Raw genomic sequence first — 16,295 nt, forward strand, 5'->3', positions numbered from 1 at the left:
CCATGGCTTCTGTAAATTTCCTCACTGAGTGAGATGTGTCTGCTGATCCTTCTCCAGAAAGACATTTTCAGGCAAGACCATGGAAATTCAGGAGATGGACAGGACGTTAAAGATCATGTAGTTCCAATCCCCGCTGCCAATCCGCACCTCCCACTTGACCAGGTTACTCCTAGACCCGTCTAACCTGACCCTGAACACTTCCAGGGATGGGGCATCCACAACTTCCCTGGCAACCTGTTCCAGTGTCTCAACTCCCTCACACTAAATAATTTCTTCTTAATGTCTAATCTGTACTGCAAAGCTTCAACTTCTGAACGAGTTCAATTAAAACTCATTTTCAAGCCTTTTGGTTTTCAGTGGGAAATACTTTTATTTTAAAATTAAGCCTTGTTATTAAAATAGCAACAGAATGTAGCCATCCTACTGAGAAACAGAAGGCTACAACTAGCCTTGCAAATAACATTTATCTGTCTGATCCCAGCCTCTGGGAATACTTAATGTATTCTGCGTTAGCAGCAAACATACAGAACAGAGCTTGACACACTGTCTGCAGTCAACAGCTTGAGCCAATTTGCATATACATTTGTTTATTGGCCAGAGGGCGTCAACTCATGGGTCACTGCAGCCTAGGTATTACAATTGCCAAAACAGTGCTAGGTAGTTACCTGCACTGACAGCAGAGGATTTCAAATGGCTACATATGTGCTTCCAGAATGGATGGCAGCCAGTACATAACAAGCACCTCTACAAGGGTACATTGCTATATGCCAGCAAACAAATAAATAAAACTAAATAATCAGTGGAGCTACAGTAATACACACCAGATGAACACAGGCATTGACACTGGCCCCATTCTCCAGTGAGATACAAAGTGCACACATGCATTAACTGTCCTTTCCTCACCTTGGTAAACCAAGGCATAGAGCCATTCTGACACTGCTCTTCGAAGCTGAGTAAAAAAGGCAAAGCCATCCTAAGTGGTGACAGACTAGAGATGAAGCAGGACAGTACCATGTCACAAACAGAGGAGTTGCACCTGAGAACCCAATAAAGGCCAGCTTGCAATCTGCTTAATAGGCTTTGTAGAACAAGCTTCCCCTTACGAGCCTGATGCTCTGCATCGGTGTGGCCTCACCTTGAATAAAAAGTACATCAAGCTACTGGAGGGTGTCCAAAGGAGAGCCACAAGGATGGTGAAGGATCTGGAAGGATTTATGATGAGCAGCTGAGGTCACTTTGATTACTCAACTTGGAAGAGACCAAGGGGTGACCTCATTGCAGTCTATGGCTTCCTCACAAGGGGAAGAGCTGAGGCAGGTCCTGATCTCTTCACTCCTGTGACCAGTGACAGGACTGTGTGAAACGGCAGGGAGCTGAATCCTGCTTTTAGGTTTAGGTTGGTTATCAGGAAAAGGCTTTTCACCCAGAGGGTGGCTGAGCACTGAAACAAGCTCCCCCGGGCAGTGGTCGCAGCACCAAGCCTGCCTGAGGTCAGGAAGCATTTGGATGATGCTCTCAGGCACTTGTGATTCTTGGGCTGCTCTACACAGGGACAGGCACTGGACTCGAGAATCCTGATGGGGACCTTCCAACTCAGCATATTCTGTGGTTCTATGATTCACTCTTCCACCCAGTTCTCAGAGATAGTTTTCCTGTGCAGCAGGTATATCTGACAGAAATGCTCTATTGAGGGATAAACAGAAACCAGCTCAGAGTACAGTTTCCCTGACAACACCAATAAGACTGTGAGGCCGTTTGTGTTCAGCTCTCTGGATCCTCCTGTCTGCTACATGATCTTCATATGTGGTGAAAGTATTCAGGTCACCACAGCTGTCCAGGTGCAGAAATTCAAGATGTAGATGTTGTCTGGACGGTAACTCATGGGCACTCAATGACATGGCTTGCTGGGCAGGTGCCATAGCCTTTAAAAGGAGGGGAAAAAAAAACAACAAAAAAAACAACACAACATTTATTTTCAGGTTCTTGTTCCATTAAAATAGTTTCTTACCCAACTAGAAAGAAGCTTCGTGTAGCACTTGGTTACTTTTAAAGAATAATTTTAAAAGCTGCAACTAAAAGTGCTATTTTTTTCAAGGAGGTGTGGAAAAAGCAATCTCAGAGGCCAGTGTGGTATACTAAATTCCCATAAAGACTTTTTTTTCAGCCATTTCTGTCAAATCAGTCAAGGCTTTTGCTGCCTGTAGGCTGCAGTGAGAAATCTCACTTAATCTGCAGAGCCCAGAATACAATCTTTGATGTGGTTTGTGTGAGAATGCAAACCAAAACTAGTTGTCACACCAAATCACTTGTACCCTATGTGAATCTATCCAAATAGTCTGTAAGCAACCAAAACATTTTTTTAATGAAGTCTGTTATGTCTGAAAATTCTTAATAGTAATTCCACTAAGGTAAGTACATGTCTTCTACTTTCTACTTTGTTTTTTTTTTTTCCTTTTGTACTGTTATTTTCATCATGGAAGCCAACTACAAAAATTTGCTTCTAGTAGGTTTACATAAAAATTTCCTCATCAGCTTACACTCCTTCCAGTTTATAATATTAAATGCTTTATAACATCTCTTCCCTTACCCCTGCCACGTTCAGTATAAAACAGTGTCATATTATTTGCAGTTCATTATTCTATCACAGAAGATTATCTCCTTCAGCTTTTAGATACACACGTATTCAATCTTCTGAAAACCTTCCTGGCCATGTGGTTGATACAGCAAGAGACATCAATCATACCTGCACAGCCTCTTGCACAGTCTCTGAATGAAACTGAAGTACTGAACAAAGTGGAGTGGCTAATGTAAACCTATACTCCCAAACCAAGGACAGCTTGGGTTTGCACATCACCTGATAAATACAAGTAATAAAACTACCTGCTCAAGGAAGGTGGCACTGGTGATCACTTCTGACATATGTTTCTCATCTGATTTTAAAACTGACTTGATATCTTCCACCAATTCATGTATGTCAGGGCTCATCATCCAGGAGGACTGCTCTAGGAACCATGACACAAGCAGTTTAGTGTCTGTGTAAAACTTGTAATCTATCAAAGAATGGGGTCTTCCCCTCAAGACTCTTTCTCTCAGATTCTTCCGCAAGGTGACAGCACAGAGTTCTGGTTTTACTTCAGTCTGAGTTGCAGCTTCACAGCTGAGCACTGCCCCTGAAAAAAAAGCAAAAATTCTGCTTGGTGCACAGTACTGTTGCACACTTATCTCCTGAGATACCAGTCCCGATTCACTGATGATGCAGGGCACAGTTTAACCACACAGGACTAGGCAGTCTGACAGGTCAGGGTGGCACACAAGGCTCACTCTATATTGGATTTACAGTACAAAAAAATCCTTGTAAAACAGCTATGGTTGAGTGCATATTACATGTCAAAGGGTCTGGACATTTCTGGGAAAGCTATTTGCCATTTTGTGTACATCAGTTCCTTTCTCTTTTGCTTCTGTTCTGAACAGACCTGAAATGAGCATTAAGTGCTACTGTTCACATACAGTCATACCAAGCAGGTTAAGCAAAGCTTGAAGGCTTTTATGATCTCTCCTAAACTCTTTTTAACTTTCCATTACTAACAGTCAAGTGAGATAGCTACAAAATATCTGAAAATAATTGGTTGTCAAGATGGAAGCTAGTAATTTAATGTGGAAATTTAAGGGAAAAAAAAATATTAAATTGCCTTGCAAGGACTAAACAAGGGACAGCAGGGAATCAGTTCCGCTGCCTTTGGTTCAAATAAAAATCCAGAGCCTTTGGTCTAAACAACAATCAAATTTTGGACCCTGTTAAAAAAAAATTAAAAAATAATAAAAGTACCTACAGATTGCTCAGGAAGCACTTTTAATGTTGGCTTTTCACTAAACACAATACCAGGAGAAGATGCAAAACTTTCCAGCAAGAAGAGCACTAACTGACTTGAAGCTACTTCTGCTGTTCTGTTGCAGCCAGAGTTCCCCTTCTGCAGAGTTCCCTTTTGTGTATTTAACACTTAGGGCCAGGGCTGAACTGACACACCCTTAGTTCTGGGCTGAACTGACACACCCACACACCAAGGCTAAAGCACCCAAGTGCTTCTGACTGATGGAGTCTCCCTACAGCAGAAACGCTCTGCTCTGCTTTCACAGCTTTGAACTGGCGCTGCGCCATGTAACTACAGCTTCAGCAGCAGGTTCTCGGGGGTGCAGAGGGAAAGAGACTGACGTAGCAGAATCTTGAAAACACTCAACAAGATACTAACCCAGACAGGCATGCTCCCCATATTGAAAATAAATGGTTGTTACTAACATACCCCTCCTCACATTTTGAGAGTGCTAATATGTATCAGCAGCTACTATGGCTATTCCAACAGCTCTAATAAAAACAGCCAGACTCCGACTAGTGGATTTAAGACAGAAATCAAGGACTCTGCAGTCACACTAGCAGTCTTCCCACAGCAATTCAAAGTGTATCACTGACACAAAAGTAACTGACAGACTTAATCAGCTCTCCACCATGTGTTTGGTTTTTGTTTGTTTTTTTTTCTTTTTTTTCATTTTGTTGTGAGGTTTTTTTTGTTTGTTTGGTTTGGTTTTGTGTATGTAAGTCTTTTGATGCTATGAGGATCATGAAAAGGGGTACAAATCTATAGGCTTTAATCACCCAAACTCATTTTGCTTTAAATTGCTCACACTGATGACTGCCTTTGCAAACTTTTAGATGCCGGTACACTGAAAAATCTGATATGCTCCCTCCTCCTCATCTTCTACCACCCATCCCTGCTCCCCAGACTAGCAATGCCTACTACAGACCCTGTTCCTAGACGTGAAATCCTGAAGAGCAGCAAGATGCTGGGTGGAGCCTAGCATCCCTAGATGTTGGGTGGAGAAGATTTGGCAAAGCACGAACTGCTGTAATGTAGGTATTCTGTTGAGATACAGTAGCTGATTTCTGCAGGTATGAGGTTGAAGGTACTAACCTCCTGACAAGTGCTCTTTGAGGGACCTGGTACACAGGCTCTGTGCCCTGAGACATGAGACATTCTGGATGCCCACACCAGCCTGTGTCAGTGCCGGTGGGGGGAGCAGCTGAGCCGCTGGGGAGGAGAGGCTGGGTCAAGTCAGTAACCACAGGGCTCCTGGCCATGGTGTTCAGTAGAAAATGGAAGAATTCTTCACTATGAGGGTGGTGAGGAACTGGAATGGGTTGCCCAGGGAGGCTGTTGATGCCCCATCCCTGTAGGTTTTTAAGGCCAGGTTGGACGAGGTTTTGTGCAACCTGGTCTAGTGGTAGGGTTCCGTGCTCATGGCAGATGATCTTTGAGGTTCCTTCCAACCTAAATGATTCTATGATTCCTCAGAGACCCCTCCTCTGACTGGACAGCGGTTTGTCTGTCATCTGCCCCTCTGCTGCTGCAGGGGCTCCTGCATCCTGTTTTCTCACCAGGGAAGAACATTGTTCATCAAGACAAGTTGTCTTCTTCTGCCTGCCTGAGTTGGACCATCTTGGCTGCTCTAAGGTACTTGTGGACTGTGACTGGGACCCTGGACTCGGGAACTCCCATCTGCTGCCAAGCCCAGTTTGGGACTTTCCTGGTTGGGAAGTAATTATCAGCTGAGGAGCATGGGTTCCATATTTGTATATATTTGTAATTCACCATCATCATTATTATTATTACTACTTCATTAAACCTATTCTAGTTTGTTTGTTTTTTCCTAACCTTAAAGTCTCCCTTACCCCCCTTTTAATGTTCCCCTGGGAGGGTACTAGGGGGATGACAGAGAGAAAGCATCTCTCACGTGGTTATTGGCTAAAACCATGACACTCTGGTAAGAGAAAATCAAGTCACCTTGAGGCAACTGGTAGTGCAGCACAGGGTCACTTCTAGACCATTTCCGTGACAGATTGAAGGCTCTCCTGCTTGCTCCTTCACCAGGCACTGGGCTTGCATTTGAAGGTGAAAGGCTCACTCTGCTGGAAGACTCAGGCATTTCTTCATCTGAATAATTAGGGATAGTAAAGATGAAGGAAAAGTAGTTGGAATAAAGCAGATCTCTAGAAGCCATTATTAAAGATTATTACTGATTTTTGTTGTGCTTTCCCCAGAAATCTGTAATGATGGGACACAAAAGCTTAGAGGTGTATGGATGTGTGCCCACACCCACACTCATAGGTAACCTGCCCTAAAGCCTGTGTAAACATTTGCAGTAAGCTGTTGAGACTTACGCAACTAGAATGGCAAAAAAATACAGCTTTGCCTAGTATAAACCTTGCCTTAAACCACCGGATCAGAGAGAAGGGAGCTGCAGCTTTCTTGGAGAGAAAACTAAACCTCACAGAGCCTGAAATTCTCTTGCATATAAGCAGTTGTACTAAGATATGACAGCATACAGTCACGGAGGTCAGTCACTGTTTGCATTTATGTAGCTCATGAACCAGTCACCAGAACCAGGTGATTAAAAACCTTATTTCATTAGTTTCTTTATTATAATTAAGATTTTCCTGAATTCTTGTTTCATCTTTCCAGTTAAATACCATTCCTCCTTTTCCTTAGGGTGAAATTACATGTTGCAATTCCCACAACTGCCTTTTAGCGACCAGGATGTATTTCTCACCAATCCTGGTTCTGTACCTCCATCTGATGGCACCTGGAAAAAAACACTGTTCTTGTTCACACAACAGTAAAACCAGCACCTTATCTCCATGTTGTGGTTTAGGCCTAGCTGACAACAAAGAACCACAGGGCTGCTCAGCTGACAACAACCAACCAGGCAGCCTCTCACTCGCTCCCCCTCACACACACATTGTGGGATGGGGAAGACAAAAAACAACTAGAAGCTTGTGGGTCAAGGCAAAGGACAAAGGGGATTCACTCAGCATTTATGGTCCTGGGCAAAACAGACTCAACTTGGGAAAAAAAATACCAATTTCTCACATCACCAGATGCAAACAGGATAAAGAAAAAACTAAAACTAGTTCATAAATACCTCACCCCACCCCTCCCTTCTTCCCGGGCCCAAATCACTTTGTTCCTGGTTTCTCTCCCTCCTTCCCCCCAGCAGCACAGGGGGACAGGGGATGGGGTTTAGAGTCAGTTCACAGGCTGGAGGTTCTTGCTGTTCCTTCCTCCTCAGGAAGAAGGATTCTTATAGTCCTCCCCTGCTTCCCCACAGGGTCCCTCCCATGGGAAAGAGTCCTCCACGAATCTCTCTGACATGAGTCCCTCCCATAAGGTGCAGTCCCCCAAGAACAGACTACTCCACTGTGGGCTTCCCACAAGAGTCATGAGCTGCTTTGGGAACAGTCCCCATCCCTGGTGTGGGAGATAAGCTGCAGGTCCACCTCTGCTGCAGCATGGCCCTTCACAGGCTGCTCCACTGTGTTGCTCCATGGGTTGCAGAGGGACAGCCTGGCATCTCAACGTGGGCTGCAGAGGAACCTCTGCTCAGGCACCTCCTCCTCCCCTTCCCTTGGTATCACTGCTCCAGCACTGCTCTTCCCTCGGCTCCCCAACCCCCCTCTCCTCTCTTCTAAGGTCTCATATCAGCTTGTTTCCCCTTCTTTTACAAGTTTATCAGAGAGGCACATCCACTGTCCCTGATAGCTCTGCCTTGGCCCAGAGGTGTGGCTGCATTTTCTGGAGCAGAGGAGCTTTTCAGCAGCTTCTTGGAGCAGCCACCCCTACCCTGCTACCAAGCAGCAGTCAAAACAGCAGTCAAAACCAAACCAACACATTCCAATACAAATGGAACCCAGAATCTCTTGAAGAGCAGATACAGTGACACAACCTATATAAAAGCAGGTATCAGCCTGGAAAGTTGGAAGGTAGGACCCAGCAACAAAGCATGCCAGACCAAGAATCAGGCAGGATGAAAGCATCTATCAACAATATAAACTTTTAAACCTAGTAACAAGAAACATGAAAGAGGAAATTGACTCATACTGTGTCAGGGGTGGTTTAGATTAGACAAAACTTCACTGACAGGGTAATTAAACACTGGAAGAGGCTGCTCAGGGGGTGGTTGAATCAGAATTCCTGGAGGTGTTTAAAAGATGTATAGGTGTGGTGCCTAGGGACATGGCTTAAGCACTGGACTTGGTAGAATTAGGTTAGTGGCTGGTATCGTTAGGTTAATGGTTGGTAGACTTAGGCTATAGGTGGACTTGTTTACCTTAAAGGTCTTTTCCAACCATAATGATTCTGTGATTCTGTAACACCAGTGGAGTTGTGCTAGGAATCAGACCTTGAGGTACAGTGCTGCTGGTACTTTGGAGAAGTTGTTTTTTGTTGCCTTTTTTTTTTTTTAAATTACTACACAGATGAATTTACCCTTTTCATGATGTTCTGATAATTCTTTATAGTATTAATGTTTCAGATGTCAGAGGTATAACTGGTTTAAGCTGGTGTGTACTGGAAATGCATATACCCCAGAAGTAGTCAAGATAGGTGAGGACATAGTAGATGAGGATTGGGTTAGGGATCAGTTGCATAATCTGGACATCCATAAATCGATGGGTCTGGATGAAATGCATCCAAGGGTGCTGAGGGAGCTGGCGGAGGTCATTGCTAGGCCACTCTCCATCATCTTCGGTAAGTCATGGGTAACAGGAGAGGTGCCTGAGGACTGGAGGATAGCAAACGTCACTCCAGTCTACAAGAAGGGCAAGAAGGAGGACCCGGGTAACTATAGACCGGTCAGCCTCACCTCCATCCCTGGAAAGGTGATGGAACAACTTGTCCTTGGCACTATCTCTAGACATATCAAGGAGATCAAGGAGATGGGGGTCATCAAGAGCAGTCAACATGGTTTTACCAAGGGTAAGTCATGTTTGACTAACCTCATAGCCTTCTATGAGGAAATTACTAGGTGGATAGATGATGGTAGAGCGGTAGATGTGGTCTATCTTGATTTCAGTAAAGCATTTGACACCGTCTCCCACAGCATCCTTGTAGATAAGTTGATCAAGTATGGGTTTGATGATCAGGCAGTGAGGTGGATCAAGAACTGGTTGAAAGGAAGAAGTCAGAGAGTTGTAGTCAATGGGGCAGAATCTAGTTGGAGGCCTGTGACTTGTGGAGTCCCTCAGGGGTCGGTACTGGGACCGGTGTTGTTCAATATCTTCATCAACGACCTGGATGAGGGCACAGAATGTACCCTCAGCAAGTTTGCTGATGACACCAAGCTGGGAGGAGTGGCTGACACACCAGAAGGCTGTGCTGCCATTCAGAGAGGCTTAGACAGGCTGGAGACTTGGGCGGGGAAAAACCTGATGAAGTTTAACAAGAGCAAGTGTAGAGTTTTGCATTTGGGGAAGAAAAACGCCATGCACCAGTACAGGTTGGGGGCTGACCTGCTGGAGAGCAGTGTAGGTGAAAGGGACCTGGGGGTCATGGTAGACAGGAGGATGACCATGAGTCAGCAGTGTGCCCTTGTGGCTAAGAAGGCCAATGGCATCCTGGGGTGTATTAGAAAGGGTGTGGTTAGTAGGTCAAGAGAGGTTCTCCTCCCCCTCTATTCTGCATTGGTGAGGCCACATCTGGAATATTGTGTCCAGTTCTGGGCCCCTCAGTTCAAGAAGGACAGGGAAGTGCTTGAAAGAGTCCAGCGCAGAGCTACAAGGATGATTAAGGGAGTGGAACATCTCCCTTATGAGGAAAGGCTGAGGGAGCTGGGTCTCTTTAGTTTGGAGAAAAGGAGACTGAGGGGGGACCTCATCAATGTCTACAAATATGTAAAGGGTGAGTGTCAAGACGATGGAGTTAAGCTTTTTTCAGTGAAGACCAGTGATAGGACAAGGAGTAATGGATACAAGTTGGAGCATAGGAGGTTTAAGAGGAATATCAGGAAAAATTTTTTTACTGTAAGAGTGACAGAGCACTGGAACAGGCTGCCCAGAGAGGTTGTGGAGTCTCCTTCGCTGGAGACATTCAAAACCCGCCTGGATGCCTTCCTGTGTGATGTACTCTAGGTGACCCTGCTCTGGCATGGGGGTTGGACTAGATGATCTTTCGAGGTCCCTTCCAACCCCTAGGATTCTATGATTCTATGATTCTATGATACCCAGTATGTGATGATATAGAGCAGCTTGCCAAGCACCCCCAGCCATCAGCAGAAGGCTGCATGTCTTCCTGCTACAGTCGGTAGAGCAAGTCCCATTTTGCTTGACAGGAGTGCTTTTGAAGTCAGTAAAACCACTTCCGCTGGCACAGGGAAGCTTACAGCTCCTCCTGCAGTCGGCAGCCAGGACTCCCCCGGGTCTGCTGGGGTAGGGTAGAGCATAGCTTTAACTTCTGTCAGGAGCCGTGCTCAGTCGGTCAGTCCTGATGATGCCAAGGGAACCATGGCATCATATATGCCTTGGCATGACAGACTACCAAAAATTCCGCTTTTATTTATAGACTATCACTCTAGAGCAGCTGAGATGGCCCATGGAGTTATTCTGCCACAATTCCAACATATCCCTCGTTTTGTATTTCCCCCTTGCTGTGGTTTAACCCCAGTAGGTGGCTCAGCTCCACTCAGCTGCTCACTCCCTCTCTCTGCCCCCCTCCTCCCCAGTGGGATGGGAGAACTGGAAGGGCAAAAGTGAGAGAATTTGTGGGTTGAGATAATGACAATTTAATGGCTGTCAGCAGGGAGAACTGAAAAACAAATAAAAGAAAAACAAGTGATACAAACACAATTGCTCACCCCCAGCTGACTGATGCCCTGACAGTCCCTGAGCAATGGCAATCCTGGGAAACTCTCCCCCCATCTTTACTGCAGAGCATGATGTCATGTGTTGTGGGACACCCCTTTGGTCACTGGGGGTCAGCTGCCCTGGCTGTGTCCCTCTGCAGCCTCTTGCTCACCCCCAGCCTACCTGCAGCAGGAGGGCAGACTGAGATGGAGCAAGCTTCAATGATGCACAAGCACTGCTTAGCAAGAGCATATGAGTGGTGTGCTATCAACACTGCTTTAGTCACAAATCCAAAACAGCACCATATAGGCTGCTATGAAGGAAGTTAACTTTTAATCCCAGGCAGATGCAAAACACCTCCCCAAATGTAAATAAAGGAAGAGGTATTGCTCAGCATATTTCATTTACTTAAATTCATTGCCACCAGGAAGCCTTGGAATCTATAAAAGGCAGTGTTTATTTTCTTTCTGAAAATGCTAATTTTCTTCTTCATCTGATTTTAACAGCCAGGCTGAGATTTAAATGTCTCTTTACAGTCCTTTTTATTTTTTAAAAAATTAATAATTTAAGAAGGAGAGAAGAATAAAAAAAGGTGGACAAAGCAGTTAAAAAAGATGGGGACGAGGGTACAATTTATCACACGTGCTCACATCTGCTTGCTTGCAACAATATCTCAAACATCAAACAATGCTTCACCACAGCTTTGTTTTTAACTTCCCTGACTCTTCCTTTACAGCAGTTCCACTTTTCCTGTTTTCCATCCGCATAACCTCATGCAGCCTTATGTTTGATATCCTATTTTCTTTTCTATTTGAAGTGCTCAGACAAAGCAATAGCAGTTTTATCAATTAGAGTCCTTGAGAATTAAACTTTTTGCTACAACCCTTCTGAACTTGTTTCTGGTTATCACAGCTGATATCAGAAACATCCAAGTGTTTGTTTTCAAAGGTTTCAGGTAGACTGACAAAGCTTAAGAGAATTTTGAAAGGCTTTTGTTTGGTTAAAGTGTGGTTTTATGTATAGTAGGGACAATTTCCACTGCTAAACTTCTCCCAGAAGTTTTCCTATAGCTTCAGAAGTAGGTTGGCAGAAGAGAAGCAACATTGAAACAAGAGATCTGGGGCTTCACCCCCAACCAATTGTTTTTAGTCTCTATGTTCTTGTGATGTGAACATTGTGAAAAGAGGCACATAGCGATCTATAGCACAGAAGACAATCTATCCCACAATGGCAAATTCAAATGAAAGCTGAACTGATTTTCACTGAGGCTGTTCTGGAAAAGTTGCCTGTGACTTATCTGGGAGCCAGAAATGTTTTATTGAAGCATACAGCACAACAAAGATTAGACTGAAAACAACTTGGAACTATTTCCATGGTTTTCTAAAAGAATGCTGAACAAAGCTTGATATGACCTCTGCAAGTAGTCTAGCTGTGTCCTGTACGAATACGCAGAAATTATGTAGTAATTCTGCTGCTTGCAGGCTGAATAACAGAGCAATTTCCACATTTAGCTCAACACAGCACAGCACTCTTTTATCCTTTTCCTATTTTCATCTGCTACAAAATGCCAACAGGCACCATCACATCTACAGAACAAATGGATGCACTGGAGCTGGACATGATTTCTTACAGCATATGGATGTAAACAACTAACCTGGAGATTACTAAGTAGGAAATATATCTTTCTTATTGTATCTTAAGAGCAAAAAAATTACATCTTTTAAACATTAATCCCTCTTCCTACTGCCCCAGTCAACGATTCTGTATCTCTGGCTTGCAATAAGGTGGCTGTCTTTCAAAGAAAGGTAGCAGCAGCCCCATTACTAAGTCATCTGGGTTTGCTAGAAGTGCTCTAGAAGAAATTTTAACATGTACTGTTTACCTTGAGAGGCCCGCCTGTTACTCACTTCCCCCAAATCAACAACTTCCACAACACTTCTTTGGAGTTCACCTTCCTGGAATAAAACAGAAAAGTTAAAAAATCACAACCCTCCACCTTTTTTCTGGTACTTGCTAAGAACTGCAACATCCACCTTAGAACGTGAACACTTTTGCTTAACTGCACAGTGACTATGCAAGATGTCTTAATTCCACTGAAAAACCAAGACCAGTGCTTGTCTAAAATTAATGTTCAACATCCAGGTCAGCAAACTTTATCCCGCTGTTTTCTGGGGAAAAAAAAACACCTGTCCTCTGAAAACACCAGCAAAAAGGGATTAGTAAGCATGGCAAAACCCTGACCTAGTCCCACGAAGGAGGAGTACAGGTGTGGAAGGGCAGCAAGGCAAGGAGGCAGCACAAGGGTACTCTAGAATAACCAGCAACAGGTGAACTCCACAGTGTATTTTGCTTCTTCTCCCATGCTCAGACAGAGTATTGCAACTGGGAAAAATTTTCAATTCTAAAGGTGATTAATTAAAATCCTCAGTGAAATTTACAGCAAGCCTTATTCGTAAACAAACATATCCTCCTGCTATCCTGAAATGAGAAGATACCTGACTTATGTCTACCATGCCTCAGTGCAACCTTACTGTTATAGCGGAAAAACAAATTATGCCTTAAACTCCCATAGACCATACCTGCTCAGAGCTGCTCTGGCTCGGCCCATCTTCATAAGGAGGAGGTGGATCCAGAGGACAGAACACTTCAACTCCTTTGATTCGCGCTCCGTAAATATGGTGCAACGGAATCACATCGGAGCCACGCATCCTGTAACAAACACCAAGCAACTCTGTCAGTACGGTTTGTTTACCAGCTGCAGAAAAAAATAATCTGCTAACAAACTCCACTGGCTTCCTGTGGTAGCTCATAAGATAGCAGAAAATTCCTTCTTAGGAGATACCTCTCCAGCATGTTCACCAGAGCTTCAAACATCTTTGGGTGCCTAGGAACCCATTTCATTTTTATTTCACAGAAAAAGGCAAACTCAAACTAAAGGCTTTTTTTGTGATTATGCTTGACTAAGAATTTTATAGTTGATCAATTCACAAAGGCTTGCATGAGGCAAGTGCACCTCATGGTTAATCTTGGCTTTCAAAGAGCTCTCTGAAACCTTAAATACATCCCAAAGATCCTTTGCTGTATCATCATACTCTTAGGAGGCAACTCTGAGAGGAAAGAAATCAGAAGAGTGCCTGGAGAAACCCTTTTTGGCAAATGCTGATTTTGGTAACAGAAGTTTACATTATCCCATTAACACTGGAACAAAATGTTGTGGACAAAAGCAGAGCTGCAGAGGGGACCTTCTCCACACAGATTTCAGAGAAGTCTGTGACCAAAAGCATCATTTTTTCTCTGCTTTCTATTGCATTTTAAATTTCTGACTCAGTACTGAGCAGGAACCACAAGCAACACACAGAAGTCCGTGTGTTTTCCTTTCTAGATTCATGTCAGGCTATCACTAATGGATGTGATCTCTCTACAGAGAAATGTTACACAAGAGCAAGTCCCTCCTCCCAGAGTTTAGGGCTTCTCTAAACCTTGCTGGAGGGAACAAAGATGACTGTGAAATTTACCTTCTTGTAAACTGAAAGGGCAGAGTGAATGAAAACACCTACAGAAGGCTGCTTATAGTGGGAAAGCACAGAACTTCCAAAAAGAGAACTGGGGGGCACTTTTCTGAAAGGCTCCTGTCAAAGTAATGGAGGGAGGTATTGCATTGAGAAGTTTAAGGAAAAGAAAGAAAGTACTTTGATAACTGGTCATCACTTGTTTAATCTTTAAAATACGAGAAATATAACAGGTTAAAATTGGTTTTAATTTCAATTTATTTCATCTGCCTCTTAAAGCTTCTGAATAGTTTTGGAGTACAGTGGAGATTGGTGCTCCATTGACATTACTTCTTCACATTTTTCCAGTATGTTCATGCTGAGCTTACATTCTATGCAGGTAACAAATTATATACTTCTTCAACCTTAGTTTTGTTTTTAAACATGCCTGATCAGGCCTACCAAGCTCAGTCACACCTTTAAAATTAATGTTGCATCCAGAAACTATAAGACATTAAAACTAGTAAGAACATGCAGCTGGAAAACCATCCCCTTAAGTACATTAATACAAAAGTAAATCCCAGGATGTGCTCATTTGTCAGTCTGCTCTTAATTTCTACTCCCTCTTTTTCTGCAAGCAAAGTGAATTCTTGTGTTAGTCAAGAAGCCAGCACCTTTTTGAAGTGATGATACAGGAAGGTAGGGAAGAGGAATCAAAGATTTTTCAGGGAACACCACTGTCAAGAGACTGCTCCAGGAGTATGAGGAGGCTCTGTACTGATGTTGGTAAGCAGGACATGAAGGGGCAGAAGCATCCTTGGCCACCTCTCACCCACCTTCTGCCCTTGTACCTCAGTTGAACAATAGAGTCTGGGCTTTAGCCTCCTGGAAACTTCAGTGTTTCAGTATCAGGAATACGTTCAGTGGAAGAAACAACTGTCATCAGCATATAGGTCCAATTGGAGACACATACTGACTCTGAGAATACATAACTTGGAAAAGCAGATTTGTGTTTAGCAAATGCACCTAGTCCCCAAAAGGTACTTTAAACTGGTCTGGTTTAGATTTCTACAACATGATTGGTGATTGGTCTGCTGCCCCCACATGGATCACCTCTTCCCTTAAAAGTCCTATGCCTTACAACACTTTGTATTTCATTCTTCACATGGGAACTGTAATGTTAATGTTGTGCCAAACCTGAAAAATAACTTCACTGCTACCTCCTTATTTATCAAGTAAGATTTATGAAATAAGTAGAAATTGATCAAATATTCATAACGCTAGTTTGTTTTGTCTACCGATAGTTAAGACAAATGTAGATGTTTTCTCATGAATGAACCAATTAATTTGCTTTGCTAGCAGTGCTTCTGGCTCTGCAATGTAAAGGGTGGAGGAGAATGGCTACCTGTTCCAAATACACCCTTGGCACATGTTTTAGTTAACATAGTGTTTCCTTTCTGCCCTGGTTTGAGCCAGGATATAACTAATTTCCTTGTTGTGATTTTACTTTTCAGTTAAGTCCCTTCTAAGTAGATGCAGTTGCTGAAATTAACAGCATGGTTTTCAGTCAATGTCTGCCTCTCAGACTGATAATGCTCCACGTCTATAGTTACGGCTGGAGGGTGGTTTGCCACTGCTTGGGTCTGAAAAAAACACTTGTGCTCTAGATCCAGAAGGGAGTAAAAGGGTCACACCTGAGATGCTCCTTTGGGGAGGAGTGGACCAGACAGGTGAGTAAAATTAACCAAAGTATTCCAAAGTATATCCACGAGGATTCCATTTGCTCATCTGCCTTTGATGAATGCACAGTAATGCTTGTGTGTGTATTTGTATATATTTCATCACTTTTCCTTGTAATTGCTACTGTCTCATTAAAACTGTGTAGTTTAGTTTCCAACCTCTAAGAGTTTCTCTCCCTTATTCCTTCTCCTTTCCCTATCAGGAGAAGGATGGGGGGTTAACAGAGAGCAATCTGTTGCTCCTTTAATTGCCAGCCAGCGTTAAACCATGACACTTTCTCAAAGGGATATATGTGTTTTGCAGCTGACCCGGGTGCAGCTTGCCGATGGCGGCTCACTAGCTGGGATGCTGTTCCTGTCAGTCCCCTTTTGCAAAAAGATTTTGGATGTGTGGTCCACCAG

The 16,295-nt window shown here is 43.6% G+C and overlaps 1 protein-coding gene across 2 annotated transcripts in view; it reads right to left on the reverse strand.

The window, feature by feature from the left end:
• Positions 1-570: 570 nt before the first annotated feature.
• ENTREP1 (endosomal transmembrane epsin interactor 1) overlaps positions 571-16,295 on the reverse strand; it is a 30,339-nt gene continuing 14,614 nt past the window's right edge. For both annotated transcript variants that reach the window (XM_051643138.1, XM_051643137.1), the window contains 5 exons: positions 13,246-13,375; positions 12,549-12,621; positions 5,835-5,984; positions 2,881-3,170; positions 571-1,922 (listed from right to left, as the gene is read on the reverse strand). In XM_051643138.1, coding sequence (XP_051499098.1) covers positions 1,710-1,922; positions 2,881-3,170; positions 5,835-5,984; positions 12,549-12,621; positions 13,246-13,375 — 856 coding nt within the window. In that variant the 3' untranslated portion in view covers positions 571-1,709. The remainder of the gene's footprint in view (positions 1,923-2,880; positions 3,171-5,834; positions 5,985-12,548; positions 12,622-13,245; positions 13,376-16,295) is intronic.

Source organism: Apus apus, chromosome Z (genome assembly GCF_020740795.1).
Source record: "Apus apus isolate bApuApu2 chromosome Z, bApuApu2.pri.cur, whole genome shotgun sequence".
NCBI classification, from domain to species: domain Eukaryota; kingdom Metazoa; phylum Chordata; class Aves; order Apodiformes; family Apodidae; genus Apus; species Apus apus.